This window comes from Salvelinus namaycush, chromosome 1 (assembly GCF_016432855.1).
Source record: "Salvelinus namaycush isolate Seneca chromosome 1, SaNama_1.0, whole genome shotgun sequence".
Taxonomy (NCBI): Eukaryota; Metazoa; Chordata; class Actinopteri; order Salmoniformes; family Salmonidae; genus Salvelinus; species Salvelinus namaycush.
In genome coordinates this window covers 16110062-16124903 of record NC_052307.1, presented here as the reverse complement: position 1 = coordinate 16124903, position 14842 = coordinate 16110062, and the positions used below count along the sequence as shown (strand labels likewise).

Here is a 14842-nt window from a genome sequence, read left to right as displayed (position 1 = left end):
AATTGCCCATGGCCTGAGCACCACTCTACAACTCAAAGACTAACCGAGGTATATGACCGAAAATGTGTCATTGTGTAGTAAACTACATGGACTGACCTGTAGCAAAAGCAGGGATGGTGAAAAGTAATTCTAAGAGTACAGAGGATAGAGAAAAACATTAAAATAGGATTTATCCATCAAAATAAAACTGTCATACATTAGCAACAGTTAATCTAATCAACCATCAGTGAGAGACATCTACACAGTTGCATACCTACTATCAAATACTGAAGGCTAACTTCTTAAAAATACTGTATTTTAGTACTGTAATAAGCTTGTGTTCCTTCACATTCAAAACACACAAAAAAGCTATTTTAAGAATAATTTATATTTATTAACATTGTTGCCCTTGAACATTCAAAAGTGTTCAAGAGTAGCCTGATGGCTGCATGAATGAAGTTTTACAACAGTGGACCAGGGCCAGAGAGCTGGAAATCCACATACATCCAAGGCAGTCATCACAACCCAGAATTCCCCAAAGCAGTCCTCCATAGTCCACATCACAGAAGGTTGGTGGCACCTTAATTGGGGAGGACGGTCTCATGGTAATCGCTGGAGTGGAATGGTATCAAATACATCAAACACATGGCTTCCATACGTTCGATGCCATTTCATTCACTCCATTCCAGCCATTATTATGAGCTGTCCTCCCCTCAGCAGCCTTCACTGGTCCATGTCCCAGAGTCCTCCTGCCCACGCCTGCCTTTCACTCGCTCCTCCAGGGCTCGGAAGTCCTCCTCTGTGACTGCATCAGCCTTGAGGACCACAGCCTTCCCACCGGCGGGGTCCAACCTCAGAGTCATCACGCAACACATGTCCACCAGGCCCTGCTGACACGCCTTCATCCCTGCGTCCTTCCGGGCTGGGTCTAACTTCGACTTCTCAGCCGCTGAGAACCCCAGCAGGCCCGTCAGAACCTGGTCTGAGAGGTGAACGTCCATGTAACCAGTTCCATCAGAGATGGAGGCGCTGACCCGCCACTCCCCCTTACTGCATTTGAGGTTCCCTTGCAGGGTGACGATGAAGGCTTTCACACACACCTCACTCACGCACTCCAGCAGGCCCGAGGTGCCCGCAGCAACCTGTTGCAGCAAACACAGGTACGTAAACGGGGATGAATCGAGCGTCACAGTCACCGCACTCTCTGGGATTTTGGTTGAGAGCCTCTCTGCTCCTGCCACAGAGGGCTGGCCTGTTCCCAGTTCTCTGACACATGTACTATCTCGTCTTTGCTCATGTCTAGGAGCTTTTGGCTCTGGTGGGAAGAAGCAGTTCATGTCCTCGTCCAAAACAGGACCATCCCTCTCATCAAGGGAGTCAAAATGGCTTTCGTTTCTCATGTCATCTAATGGTGGAGCGTTGTGGTTAGATACTTCTTCCTGCCTTCTCCTCAGGTTGTCTCTTTGATTATCCCTCCTGTTTGTCAGTTGGATTGGGCTCTCCTGGAAAATCATACCATCAAGCTCATCCAGGGGAAGGTCATCAAAGTCCTCATCTGGGATGTCCAAATTGTCCAGTTCCAGGACCTCATGGGGTGAAGAGCTTACGAGTAGAGAATCTGCAAGGCTTTCAATGAGCCGACTCTGCAACGAGGCATTTCTGTAAGAGGCAGAGGATTCCTCACTGCGGGTCCTGTAGCCACTCTCCAGGCTGGGTTCCACACTCCACCCCACCTGCCTCTCCTGGGTCTCCAGGTTGGCCAGCAGCTCCAGGTCGTCTGATTCCTGGTTGTCAGCCTGCTGGTTAACTGGTTGTGGGACCTCTGGCTGCTCAGCCAGACCCTGTAGCTCCACCTCAGGCAGTCCCAGAGCCCTGCATAGCACCTTCCCTTGAGAGTGCCTCTCACCCAGCTCCTCCACCTCCCCTCCCAGCACCTTTACGTTGCCTGGCTTCAGCAGTAGCACCCCTAGCCGGCAGGTTATTTGGCCCTGCAGCTGCAGTTTGACTCCTGGCTTGAGGGTGGTGCTGAGTGCAGGGATGGGCTGGTACTCCATGGCCTCCAGGGTCTGCACACCATCAGTGAGCTGCAGCAGCAGCATGCGTGTGGGTTTGGCCTCCCAGGTCCGCTGGGTGGCCTGGGTGATGGCTGACACAGCCTCGTTGGTGCAGTCAGTGCCCCTCCAGCCCTGAAGCTGGCCATAGGCAGGCTGGCTAATGTCCAGTAGGGAGTCCAGCTGCACGCAGAAGCTGCCGCTGAGCTCCGACTTCTGGGCCTGAGATAGCCCTGCAGGGAGCACAGAGTGGGCCAGGTCACGTAGGTCAGTCAGCAGCCACTGATCCAGGACCTGCAATGACACAAATGTTAAATTTGTGTAAAGAGCTTCAATTCATTTGTACCGGAGTTGAGAAAAATGGTTAATGAAATAGTACCTGCTGATTAAGCTGGTGTTGAGGCAGGGGGGCTCCACCTCCTTCCTGCTGCAGCCACTCCACACATGCCTCTAGCCAGGCGAAAGGCACCTGGACCTGCCAAGAGGACTGGAGCCAGGTCTGGGTTGCTAGCACATCCTGAGGGCTCATCCCCTCTCTGTCAGGTGGTGCCACTTAACAGTTGACCAGAACCTCCAGGCAATGTCTCATAGGCCTACAAAGTGCCAGAGGACAGAGTGAGAACAGACTCACTGGCCATGCAGATGACAATCTGTGTACTGAAGTATAATAAGAACGGGACGGTTGTTTTCAATGGGAATGGAACGTGCTAGTGTTCATGCATGTATGGGAAAGCTAGTGTTCATGCATGTATGGGAAAGCAAGAAAATCAGTCAGAGAAATAACTTAATATCAAACAGTGACAGAAGTCACTTAAAAAAAAGAGAAACCTTCATTTACTTACAATGGTTTTTAGTCTTTCTGTACGAGAAGACTAGTACAGCTGCTTTTCGTTGGGCGAATCGCCAAGGCGCCAAAAATGTGGAGGCAGAATAGAGTGAAAATGTTTGTGAGGAGCTTAGGCAAGCTCCCATAATACTTTTTTTGACATTTCGCGAAGCATACTAAAGGTGTGATATCTACATTTTAGAACTATGATAGAATTAGCAAGATACATCCCTATATGAACATAACTAGTAAGTATTATGAGCAAGACTGAACGCGAAGCCTGCTACATATCAACCAAACTATCTAGGTACGGAAGAATGAGTTACCACATCCCTAGTTACCACAGACACAAAGTCATAAACCCCGCCTATTTGTAAAATGTTCTTCTTAAATCAGATTTGAAACCTAACTCCAACCTTAACACTAACCAAACTGCTAACCTTATGCCTAACTCTAACTTTAAAGTATGACCAAAAAGCACATTTTTGTTTTCATACATTTGTACGATAGCCAATTTTGACTTTGTGGCTGTGGTAGTGAAAACCGGAAGGTATCATCACTGCAATCCGATATCCTTGGGACGTCCTTATCCTAAACCCTACCTAGCCCAATTTCCTAATTTACGTTACAACTTCAATTGGGGGGTATGGACGTCCCAAGGATCCCTTACAGCAAGGACCACGGAAGAATGAGCGACAACATTGTTTGAGACACGCCTCCATCCTGTGAATGGCATACGAGCTGTCCAATGCTTGCTCTTTATTTACAATTCAATCGAAGCGGCTACATCTTTCTTTAGTGCACTTTTTCAGAGCCATTTTTGTGCTTGCGTTCTTCGTCAGGGTGAGAAGGGTCGAAAACGAGTAGCAATACAAGGTGTAGCGCAGGTCTGTTTTACACACATTTCTATTTAGCTCTGTAACAAATACATTACATTTGATTACATGTTAATGCGATGGTATGAGCAAAATCATTTGCGTAACTACATAACCAAAGTAATGCCAGCCATGCATGGCTAGCTAGCAAATGTTAGCTAATTATTGTATCCGGTGTAACGTTAGCAAGTTACTGTAGCTAGCTGTTTTCATCATAGCTAGCTAGTTTACACGGCTACATTTAGAATATTAAACGTCAATTGTAGATATTGATGTCATAGGTTTATTAAAAGTTATACATTGTTTTTTCATGCCCATAACTACTAAACTAGCTACCTACATAATATTAGCAGCCCAACGGCTAGCTAGTTAAACAACAGAAGCTAACGTTAGCTAGCCAACTGAATGCACTTACTGGCTTCCCAAGATGGATGCTAGTTTGTTCTTACTCACCTAGCTAGCGTGCACATTTTCTCGTCTAGCCTAGAGAGCTACCCACATGGTTGGGTTCTCAAACGTTATGCGCACATCATTAATCTAAACGGAATGCCGGATGAAACGCATACTTTTACCGTAGTTAGCTAAACATGTGTCCAGTGTAGCTAAGATAATTCTCGGTGCGAGATGGTTCTGAGACGAGCCCTCTGCATTGACATTCTCAGTTGTCCAGACTCAGGTTTCGACATTGTGCCAGGTCGAATATATTGTCAAATGCAACGGCATTGAAACTTCATTCATGCGATTGAAGTTAGATACATAAATTAAATGTTCATGTGTATCAATTAATTCCACATCAGTATGATCAGTTAAGTAACGTAAATTGTCATCTGTTCTCCTCTGTGTAGGCCGTAATTGTAAATAAGAATTTGTTCTTAACTGACGTGTCTAGTTAAATATGGCAATTTTTTTTAAAGGTTACATTTTTATTTCCAGAATTGTAAAGAGCTCAACTCACGCATTCATTTGAATCAATGCTGTTCCAGATGCTACACCTCCATCACATCTGCTGTTTTATTTTATGAAATGTGTCATTACCCAACCTTAATCCGCATTTATTACAGTTTTGTAATCGTATCAGTGTCATGTAAGATTATTCTTGGGCACGGTTTTTTATGGCACTAGCTAACGTTAATCAACCTAAGCTTTTTCTCAATAGGTTAGCAGCGGCTCTGAGACTTGTTACGTTCCGCCCATAACACGCCCATCTTCTCGCAATAAATAGCGGTAAGTGTTGGTTACCAGGCTAGTCTCATCTGCCATACTGACTGTTTCGTCAGTTCTGAAAACTCAAAATCTCACACTCATCAAGTTACATCGACCATGTCCCCCCACAGCCAGTCAGACCGAGGAGCCCTCTCCTTTCTCCCCACTCTTACCTGCTCCCAGGACCGAGGTGCCTGGCCTACCCTGCCCGGTGTTAACTGACAATGGAGACAGAAATTGAACAACAAGAAGAAGATACCTCATTCAGCAACACAGAAACCAACGGTGAGTTATAATCCCTCCATGTATTAATTATATGTTACTAGTATATCAAATGAATATGAACAGTATAGTTATTTTAAATAATGTAATATGTATGGTGCACCGTCTATGTCCTCTCCTGTATTCATTACTTATTTATCAATGGTCTAAAATATAAGCGTTTCAGTTCCTAAATTGTAGCTGCCAGATATGTGCCAAAAAAAGTTCAGAGCAGATGTGTGTAGTGAAGAAACCATGTCTATTAAATCTATACAGTTTTACCATGCAAGTACAATGAGTGGGAAATTAGTATTACGTGTGTATTGTTTTTACATCAATTGAATGCAGAACTAGAGAACCTGTGTATGTGGGGAAATTAAACTCAGTATTTTTCCTTCTCAGGTAAGCGTCCTGCGGAGGACGCTGATGAGGAGCAGTCCTATAAGCGCTCCAGAAATACAGAGGACATGGTGGAGCTCCGCATACTCCTGCAAAGCAAAGTCAGTCCGCTTTCTGTTCCTCATTCACAATCTCCTCATGGCATTTCCTGCAATGTAGCCTGTCTTCTTTCCTCCCCAATCTTCTATTGAACCTTTGTTTGACCAGATCTGGGAGTTTAACGTTTACATTTTTCTACCCCCTGTGGTTCATTGTCCGATTTAATGGCGTCAAGATCCGTTTTCAATTATGTAGTTTGCAGATGTCTTGAGTTTTTTTTAATTTTTATGTTGTATCACAATAAGTTTGATATCATCTGACTTCTCTATTTTTGCTTCAGAATGCAGGAGCCGTGATTGGGAAGGGTGGTAAAAACATAAAATCCCTGCGCACAGACGTGAGTACATTTACACCTTTTCTTATTGGGGTAAGCGCGGGTTATATTAACAGTACCCACCCCCTTATACTGGGATGTACTTTGGGAATGTATGATTTTAATACTTTATATGTGAAAGTTGAGGCATTTTACATTTGGTAGTTTGGCCTTAAGAAAATGGGTCTGTTAACTGTGGTTGGGGAAGTAAAGCTATGCTGTTTTGGGGTAACGGTTAATGCAGGGATATGTGTATTGAGACCTGATTTACACCGGTTATGGTATATTCCCTCCAAAGTGTAATGTCATTGTAATCAAATGGCGCCCGCAAATTGATATGAAACAGCTGGCCTTTTTTTGTTTAATGAATAGTGATGTTACTACCAGGCATCAGCACCGCTAAGACTCATTAATACTTGAGTGGGCCCAGTGTATTTTAGGGTAGAGCTGTTATAGCACCCAAAGCCAATTCATCATTCTATAGGAAATGTCTTGTATATAAACAACCTGGCCAATTCTCAACTAATTTAATGTCATTACCTCTCTCTTTCTCTACTCTCCACTCTTCTCCCTCTCCTCTACCACTATCGCTCTCTCACCTTCCTCTCTACATCTCCCCCTCCTTTTCTTCTCGTTCATTCTACCGGTCTTTCTCTCTACCTCAATACCTTTGTCTTCTCCTTTTCTATATCCACTTCTGCACTCTTAAAACAAAAAAATCTCAGAGAATGAAATCACAATGAAGAATATTAGCCTGTATTAAAATGTATTCCTCTTCCCCCTCCCTCTTCCCTCTCCTGTTTTTTATTTTTGTTTATTTTTGCCCACTTCCTCTGTTGCCCATGTTCTGGATCGCCCCTCCTGCGCCCGCCCACCTGACACCCTGGTTGGCCCTGCCCATAATCGTGCCCCTCCTTAAATGGGCGCCTTACTTGATTGACATCTGTGTGCTCGAATGGCCCCTGCCCATGCCACGCCCACGGCCCTTGCAGTTCAATGCCAGTGTGTCAGTCCCAGACAGCAGTGGGCCTGAGCGGTATGTCCCTAAGCTCCTCCCTCTCACTACCTGACTACAGGAAATAAACAAACAAACCTGCCTCTGTTCTAGTGACAATATCAAAATCTGCCTCTGTTCCTGTGACAAACATGTAAACTTTCCTCCATTTGTTCAGTGACAGCATTATAAGCCTCTGTTTTTAGTGAGGGTTTCAACAAATACTTTAAACCTGCCTCTGTTCTAATGACCGTATTTCAACATTCTATATTTTATTTCAGTGACAGTATCTTTCCCTTCCACGTTCCTCACCTCCCTCCTTCTCAGAATCGGTGTGCTGGTCTGTTTTAGTTTCTCACATTCCCCCCATATCCTCTTGTTCCCTCTTTAATTTTTGTGGGCGGTTTGACCACTGTAATTACTGTAAAGAATGTTCTGCCATAGAGCAGCTAGTGTTCAAGTGTTGTATGTCTTTTTCTTGTCTTTACTCTTCATATTATCTTTGCCATTGTTGAAACTGTTGAACATGAACTTATTTGTCACCTCATGGCTGTGGCCCATGCCCTTGCCTTCCCTCAACATCCTTCTGTCCAATAGTGGGGAGCATAACTCTCTGTTGCCCTGCCAACTCTCACCCATCTTTAAGTTAACTTTAAACGGTTCCATAGTTTGGTGTTTTTTTTGTTGGCTTCGGCTACTACTGTCATGTTGTTGTTTTTTTTATTGACCTTTTGTTCTTTTCTTTTTTTTCTCCCCCATGTTGAGCCACAGTACAGTTCCTTTAGTGCGCTGGCAGCAGGCCCCATCGGTGCAAACCACCCACCAACCTTTCCTCCCCCTCCCTCTTCCAGCGGTCACTAAAACACACTTGCTTTCTTTGGGTTCCTTTTACCTGTTTATTTTTTTGGTTCCTCTTCTTTGTCAGACACTTTGAAGGGAGTTACTTTTTTTCAGTCTTTATTTGTCTATGTATGGGTATCTGCTGCTACGTTATATAGATATCAATGGGTTTTGCTCTGTCCGTTTCTATTCCTCAGTTGTGATTTTGGAGGGTGCACATGGAAATATAAATACTAGATATGGCCGTTGGTACACTTCACAGAACATTGACTTGAATGGGAATGCTCATTCTAGTAAATCTATTTCAATGGGAGTGCTACCTGGTTAACCCCCCACAGCGGGGGTGGGAGGGAATGGGTTTTTAATTCGTTATTAGACGGTATGGTTGGAGGTTTTGCTGAGGGAGAGTTGACCTCGGCTTTGAAATACTGTTTGTTTCTTCTATGCCCCTCGTCACCATTTGATTGGTCCTCCTGGGGATGTCCTGCACTGTGATTGGTGTCTCTAAAGAATTCTGAGCATCGGTGCGGAAATCGAGACCGTTGGAGACATCCTGCTCAAGATCATCCCTACTCTGGAGGAGGTGAGCCTGGGTTGGAGATGAGCCTAATGGCTGCCTACCATTTTCAATGATAGTCCTATGGTACAGCTAGACATTGAGTTTGTTGATAACATATAAATATCAAATGCACCGATCTGAATATGGTGATGCTAAAGTCCTTTTCTCTGATTGCCCCCAATCCTCCTTAGTACCAACAGTACAATGGGATGGACTTTGACTGTGAGCTGAGGCTGCTGATCCACCAGAGCCTGGCAGGCAGCATCATTGGCGTGAAGGGAGCCAAGATCAAAGAGCTGCGAGAGGTACAGTTACACCGAACTTCTCACCTGGGTCATGTTCAGTAGCTAAAAAAATGGGAGGACATCTTAAAACCAGTGAGATAAACCTGTCCCATAAGAATGCACATTTTCCTTTGAGCTTACTGCAGGTGACCCTGATTCCATGTTTTTCTGTGGGTTCTTCTCAGACCAATGGCATTGCTTTGTCTTATTTGACCAGTGTTTACTTTGACCATTGCAGAACACCCAGACCAACATCAAGCTGTTCCAGGAGTGCTGTCCCCAGTCCACAGACCGCGTGGTTCTGGTCAGCGGCAAGTCTGAGCGTGTCGTCGAGTGCATCAAGATCATGCTGGATCTCATCGCTGAGGTTGGTGTTCTGATCAAACTGTTGGTTCTCTTATCGAACCATTGACTGAGCTGCTTAACATACCAGTGTAAAAACCACAGCCAGTCAACTGTAGAAATTGTGTGATCCTGTCCCCCTCAGGCTCCCATAAAAGGGCGCACCCAGCCCTACGACCCTAACTTCTACGACGAGACATATGACTACGGTGGCTTCACCGTGATGTTTGAGGAGCGCGGGGGTGTTGGTGGTGGTGGACGGCGCCCCATGGGGGGCTTCCACATGCGAGGCGGACGTGGTGGCGGAGGGTTTGACCGGATGCCCTCTGGGCGAGGTGGTCGAGGTGGGCCCATGCCCCCCGCCCGCAGGGACTATGAGGAGATGAGCCCCCGCCGTGGACCCCCGCCACCCCACCCAGGAAGAGGGGGAAGGGGAGGGAGCCGTGGCCGCAACCTGCCGCTGGCCCCACCACATAGAGGAGGGTAAGAGAGCTACACCATCGCCCATTGCCATCTCTTTCTCCAAATCTCTTGCAATCCATTTTGCTTTGTTTACATCGGTTTGCTCTTAAAGGTTCAGCAGATATATGATCCCATTTAAGTATGTATTTCATTCATAGTGTGTGTGTGGGCTCATGTGTGTGTTCCATTTCCACGTTGTTTACAGAGATGACCATTACTCCTATGATTCCTATCGGGGCAGTGCAGATGACAGACAAAAGTAAGTACTTCTGCAGAATCCCCTGGTTTGGAGTCAGCCAGTCAGCACTGTGGTCAGGCAGCCAGTCAGCACTGTGCTCAGGCAGCCAGTCTTGCCTGAGACTGGTCCTCTGATTTACTGGTCTCATCAGTGTCTCTGCTCTGCCATCAGTCTGTCATCACCTCTTACTTTTGTGTGAATGCTGTGTTTTTCTCTGTCTGTGTTTGACTTGGATCAGAGATCTGCTGAAAAGCACTCTCTGACTTGCCAATATTTTCCTCAAGTCAGACTTGCATTTTCTCTCAGCAGTGACAGGCGAGGGAGACCAGGAGATCGCTATGGTGATAACATGGTTAGTGACACATGACTAGATGCATGCAGCAGTCCTCTTGGCATTTATTGGCTGAAAGCATCATCATAGACTGAAAGGGCTGTAGGTCTTTCCTAGACAATGATTGCAATTGCCTGATAATGACCACAGCTAACCACGCAATACATTTACCACTAACATGAAATGTAATAAACATGAGTTTACCACAGTAAACCGTACATAAACACAGGTAATGGGTAACTTACCCACAGTTATAATTACCCATACCACCATAACCACTACCATCTACTCAATCGTGGGGGGGTCGGACTATGCTGTGGTTGCTAGGTGTTAATAATGCTTTGTCAGATGAGTGGGCTCTCTTTGAAAGCTAGCAGAAACTGCCTCCGGTTGCTCGGCAACTGATTATTTGAATCGCTTGTTGCCCTGGTGACTGAGGAGCCTCTGAATAGCAGGTGAAAGCTGTGGAGTGAGTGGCTGATTAGAGTTGCAAGCAGGGGGAGGGTTCTACAGTATCAAATAGGGGCTTTTGGACAAGCTGGGCAACTCGATCCTGACCATGCAAGGCCGGGATTGCATGCATCCATGTGTATACAACAGATCAGAAGGAAATCTGTGATGTGGGTTTAACCTTGCTCACCCTCTCTTTTCTGTCTTTCTGCAGGGTGGGGGTGGATATGGTGAGTTGTTCTGTTCTTCCTATGGGGTTCTGTCTAGAAGGCCAGTCTGAGTTCTGTTTGTCATTGCTGTCTCCAGTGGCACATCAAAGGCTAGTGGTTCTCCAGTGTATGTTCTAGAACCTGATTTCAACTGGTTTACTCTATAAGGCTACTATTACACTGACTCAAGTCTTGAGCATGTTGTTTTACATCAGGGCTTCTAGTCTACTATCATTTTACTTCAGCTATGTTTTATGGGATATCGTCTTTAAAATGTGTTGGTCTACTCTGTGTATCAGGTTGGTAAATACTTATTTGTTTATGGTACCAGTCTGCTGTGGATGTGTAGATTTAAGCATATTTTCTAATAAACTTCAACCTGTAAGGCCAATTTCCCTAAGTGTAGATCTATTTTCTCGGTCTCTCTCCTTTCAAACAGATAACAGCTCGTCCTGGAACTCCTATCAGTCTGGTGAGTATAGAAACGCGTCTCGGCAGCCTGGTATTCAATGTTGTTAGCTCATGGTATCATTAAATATGTTCCGGTTCTGTTAATAGAACCTCTGCACTTACTCAAGCTTTTTCTCTGATCTCTACTTGTCTGTGTTAGGTGGACGCGGTTCTTATAATGATATGGGAGGGCCAGTCATCACCACACAAGTGACGATCCCCAAAGACGTGAGTGTATAACCAGAGGGATGACTCTTTACCTCACATACTCTGTCCACATACAGCAGGGGTGTCAAACTCATTCCATGGAGGGCCTAGTGTCTTCGGGTTTTTGTTTTTTCCTTTAAATTAAGCCTTAGACAACCAAGTGAGGGGAGTTCCTTACTAATTAGTGACTAACTCATCAGTCAAGTACAAGGGCGGAGCGAACGCCTGCAGACTCTTGGACCCCTGTGGAATGAGTTTGACAAATGACATAGAGTAATGACTCGGTCTGTCTCATCCACCATGGCCTATGAAACCCTAATGCAACACAACACCCACATTCTCTCACACATATTTTCACACTTTTCTTGTGCATCACGTTCTGTTGACTGTGGAGTTGTTCTCTCCAGCTGGCCGGCTCCATCATCGGTAAGGGAGGCCAGAGGATCAAGCAGATCCGGCATGAGTCTGGCGCCTCCATTAAGATCGACGAACCACTGGAGGGTTCAGAAGACCGCATCATCACCATCAGTGGCACGCAGGACCAGATCCAAAACGCTCAGTACCTATTGCAGAATAGGCAAGTTCTGGATGCCCTCTGAGTGAATAGAGATCATGTCTGCCTTTCTAAACACTCCCTGTTTTTAACACACTTTTTGATCTCAAAATATGTCTATAGATGTACATATTTTTTTACCCTTTTATTTTATTTCTCTGTCTGCTGATGGTGACTAACCACTTTCCTCTCATGCAATGTGCAGGTAGTTTGAGCTTCCCCTTGGGAAATGTCTGTGTATTAAACTGATTGTACAGAATTCTTGTATAACTATTATTATATTGATATGAAACTGGAGATCAATATTTTCGTTGGTAATGTCTGGTTTTTGAAGAATATGATTGGTGAATTGTGATTTTTATGACTTAAGAGCCGTTTCAGTGTGAAGCAGGGAGTGGACCTCTTCCCTGCCTGTTGCTGTGTGGAAGACTAGTGATTTTGTTGTTTTTAGTTAGATGAATCGACAACAAATCACAGTCTGCCAAACGGCACAGGCTCCTCCTCTTCTGTCTCCCCAGCAACCCTCAGCCTGTCTCATTGCGCAGATGCTAATATGCTAACGCTGCATCGTAGCCATGGTGACTAACCCTGCCTCCCTCCCTCCTCTTCCCTCAGCGCACTGCACCTGCTCGGACACCAGGACTAACCCTTGCCTCAGACTACGCCCACATCCTGTGCTCTGTCTCTGACTCTCGTCCCCCTCTCCCACCCCAACCCCTCCTATCTATCTTAATTGACTCCTGTGAATTCTCTTATTTTTTCTTTTTACTCTTTATATTTCAGTGTGAAGCAGTCCTCTGGTCAGTTCCTCTAAACAAGGAGACTCAGATTGAAGCAAATCCCCTGGTTTGTGGGCATTTTTAATATTTTTTTTTAAAGGGCAACATTCCTGTGCTTAATGTAGACGTTCTGCATTTTTAGAGTGTAGTTCTCTACTCCATCTCTTGTATCTGTATTTTTAAAACACATTTGTCTAAATATTTGGAGTCTCCTGACAGACTAGTGAACATTATCTATTTTTTTGGATGGGTTGATTTCTATGGTGTGTTTGTCAGTAGAGTAAGCCTGTCCCGTGTGTGTGTGTGTGCTCTCTGTGTTGGAGTTTCTCACCCACCCCCTTACTATCACTCAGTGCAACGTGCAGAATGTAAGCTTTCTTTTTTGTTGTGGTAAGGAACATTTTATGATTTAAAAAAAAATAAATGTAGGAAATTGAACTTCTTGGTTATGTTTTTCAGTTAATTAAATGTATTTTCAGGATGCATGTGGGGTGGGGGATTATAAATACACAAGTATCCTTATTATTCATTACATTTCCTGGCTGTAAACTTTTTTTCCCGTCAAAGTTTGTACCGACAGAGGTAGCCTATAGAATATTCATAAAATACATCCTCAAATTGCAATGTCTGCCTATGCTCACACACATTGTCTCAAGAAAATTATATTATTGTTAATACCCTCAAACACCAAGTTAGCCTATTTTGAAATTAAAGATGCCTATCACCATCAATCGTGAATTATAATTCTTCACAAAATTTCCAAACTGCATCTGCATGCCAGTCATTTGATATCAGTTTCATGGGAATATGCATTTAGATATTCTTCAATTACTTTTGTGTGCAAATTAGAGCAGATGGTGTTAACTACACTGAACAAAAATATAAATGCAACATGTAAAATGTTGGTCCCATGTTTCATTAGCTGAAATAAAAGACAAGACACTTTCCCTCCACACAAAAAGCTTATTTCTCTCAAATGTTGTTCACATTTGTTTACATCCCTGTTAATGAGCATTTCTCCTTTGTCAAGATAATACATCCACCTGACAGGTGTGGCATATTAAACAGCATGATCATTACACGTGTGCACCATGTACTAGGGAGAATAAAAGGCCACTCTAAAATGTGCAATTTTGTCACGCAACACAATATCACAGATGTCTCAAGTGGTGAGGTAGTGTGCAATTGGCATGTGGACTGCAGGAATGTCCAAGAGAGCTGTTGCCAGAGAATTGAATGTTAATTTCTCTACCATAAGCCGCCTCCAACGTTGATTTAGAGAATAGGGCAGTACATCCGACCGGCCTCGCAGGCGCAAACCACGTGTAACCACGGCAGCCCAGGACCTCAACATCTGGCTACTTCACATCCGGGATCGTCTGTGGAGGTATTTCGGTCTGTGATAAAACCCTTCTGTGGGGAAGAACTCATTCTGATTGACCACATGTTTTAACACAGTTTTAAGTAGTCACCCTTAGCCTTGATGACAGCGTTGCACACTTTCACAACCAGCTTCACCTGGAATGCTTTTCCAACAGTCTTGAAAGAGTTCCCACATATGCTGTGCACTTGTTGGCTGCTTTTCCTTCACTCTGTGGTCCAACTCATCCCAAACCATCTCAATTGGGTTGAGGTCGGGTGATTGTGGAGCCCAGGTCATCTGATGCAGCACTCCATCACGCTCCTTGGTCAAATAGCCCCTACACAGCCTGGAGGTGTGTTCAGTCATTGTCCTGTTGAAAAACCAATGATAGTCTCACTAAGCGCAAACCAGATGGGATGGTGTATCGCTGCAGAATGCTGGGGTAGCCATGCTGGTTGTGTGCTTTGAATTCTATATAAATCACAGACGGTGTCACCAGCAAAGCACACCACCACCTCCGTGCTTCACAGTTGGGGACCACACACACGGAAGTCATCCGTTCACCTACTCTGTGTTTTACAAAGCGACAGCGGTTGGAACCAAAAATATCACATTTGGACTCATCAGACCAAAGGACAGATTTCCACCGGTCTAATGTCCATTGCTTGTGTTTCTTGGCCCAAGCAAGTCTCCTTCTTATTGGTGTCCTTTGGTAGTGGTTTCTTTGCAGCAATTAGACCATGAAGGCCTGATTTCATGCGGTCTCCTCTGAACA

The 14842-nt window shown here is 44.8% G+C and overlaps 2 protein-coding genes across 3 annotated transcripts; one reads left to right on the top strand and one right to left on the bottom strand.

The window, feature by feature from the left end:
- Positions 1–359: 359 nt before the first annotated feature.
- Positions 360–3296, bottom strand: rmi1 (RMI1, RecQ mediated genome instability 1, homolog (S. cerevisiae)). Its single transcript, XM_039001433.1, has 3 exons — positions 2873–3296; positions 2410–2623; positions 360–2324 (listed from the first exon to the last, which is right to left on the bottom strand). Exons 2-3 carry the CDS (start codon positions 2557–2559, stop codon positions 693–695), a joined length of 1782 nt encoding a protein of 593 aa, XP_038857361.1. The 5' UTR covers positions 2560–2623; positions 2873–3296; the 3' UTR covers positions 360–692.
- Positions 3297–3616: 320 nt separating this feature from the next.
- On the top strand, positions 3617–13142 carry LOC120050313 (heterogeneous nuclear ribonucleoprotein K-like). 2 transcript variants are annotated; one of them, XM_038996998.1, is made up of 17 exons: positions 3617–3743; positions 4888–4955; positions 5066–5219; positions 5598–5695; positions 5974–6030; positions 6999–7042; positions 8351–8423; positions 8591–8704; positions 8922–9050; positions 9171–9508; positions 9693–9746; positions 10032–10077; positions 10721–10736; positions 11155–11187; positions 11326–11393; positions 11780–11949; positions 12709–13142. In XM_038996998.1, exons 3-17 carry the CDS (start codon positions 5159–5161, stop codon positions 12737–12739), a joined length of 1332 nt encoding a protein of 443 aa, XP_038852926.1. In that variant the 5' UTR covers positions 3617–3743; positions 4888–4955; positions 5066–5158; the 3' UTR covers positions 12740–13142. The 2 variants fall into 2 exon arrangements, with proteins under 2 accessions (XP_038852926.1, XP_038852860.1); XM_038996932.1 differs by having other exon boundaries at positions 12541–13142.
- Positions 13143–14842: the final 1700 nt, after the last annotated feature.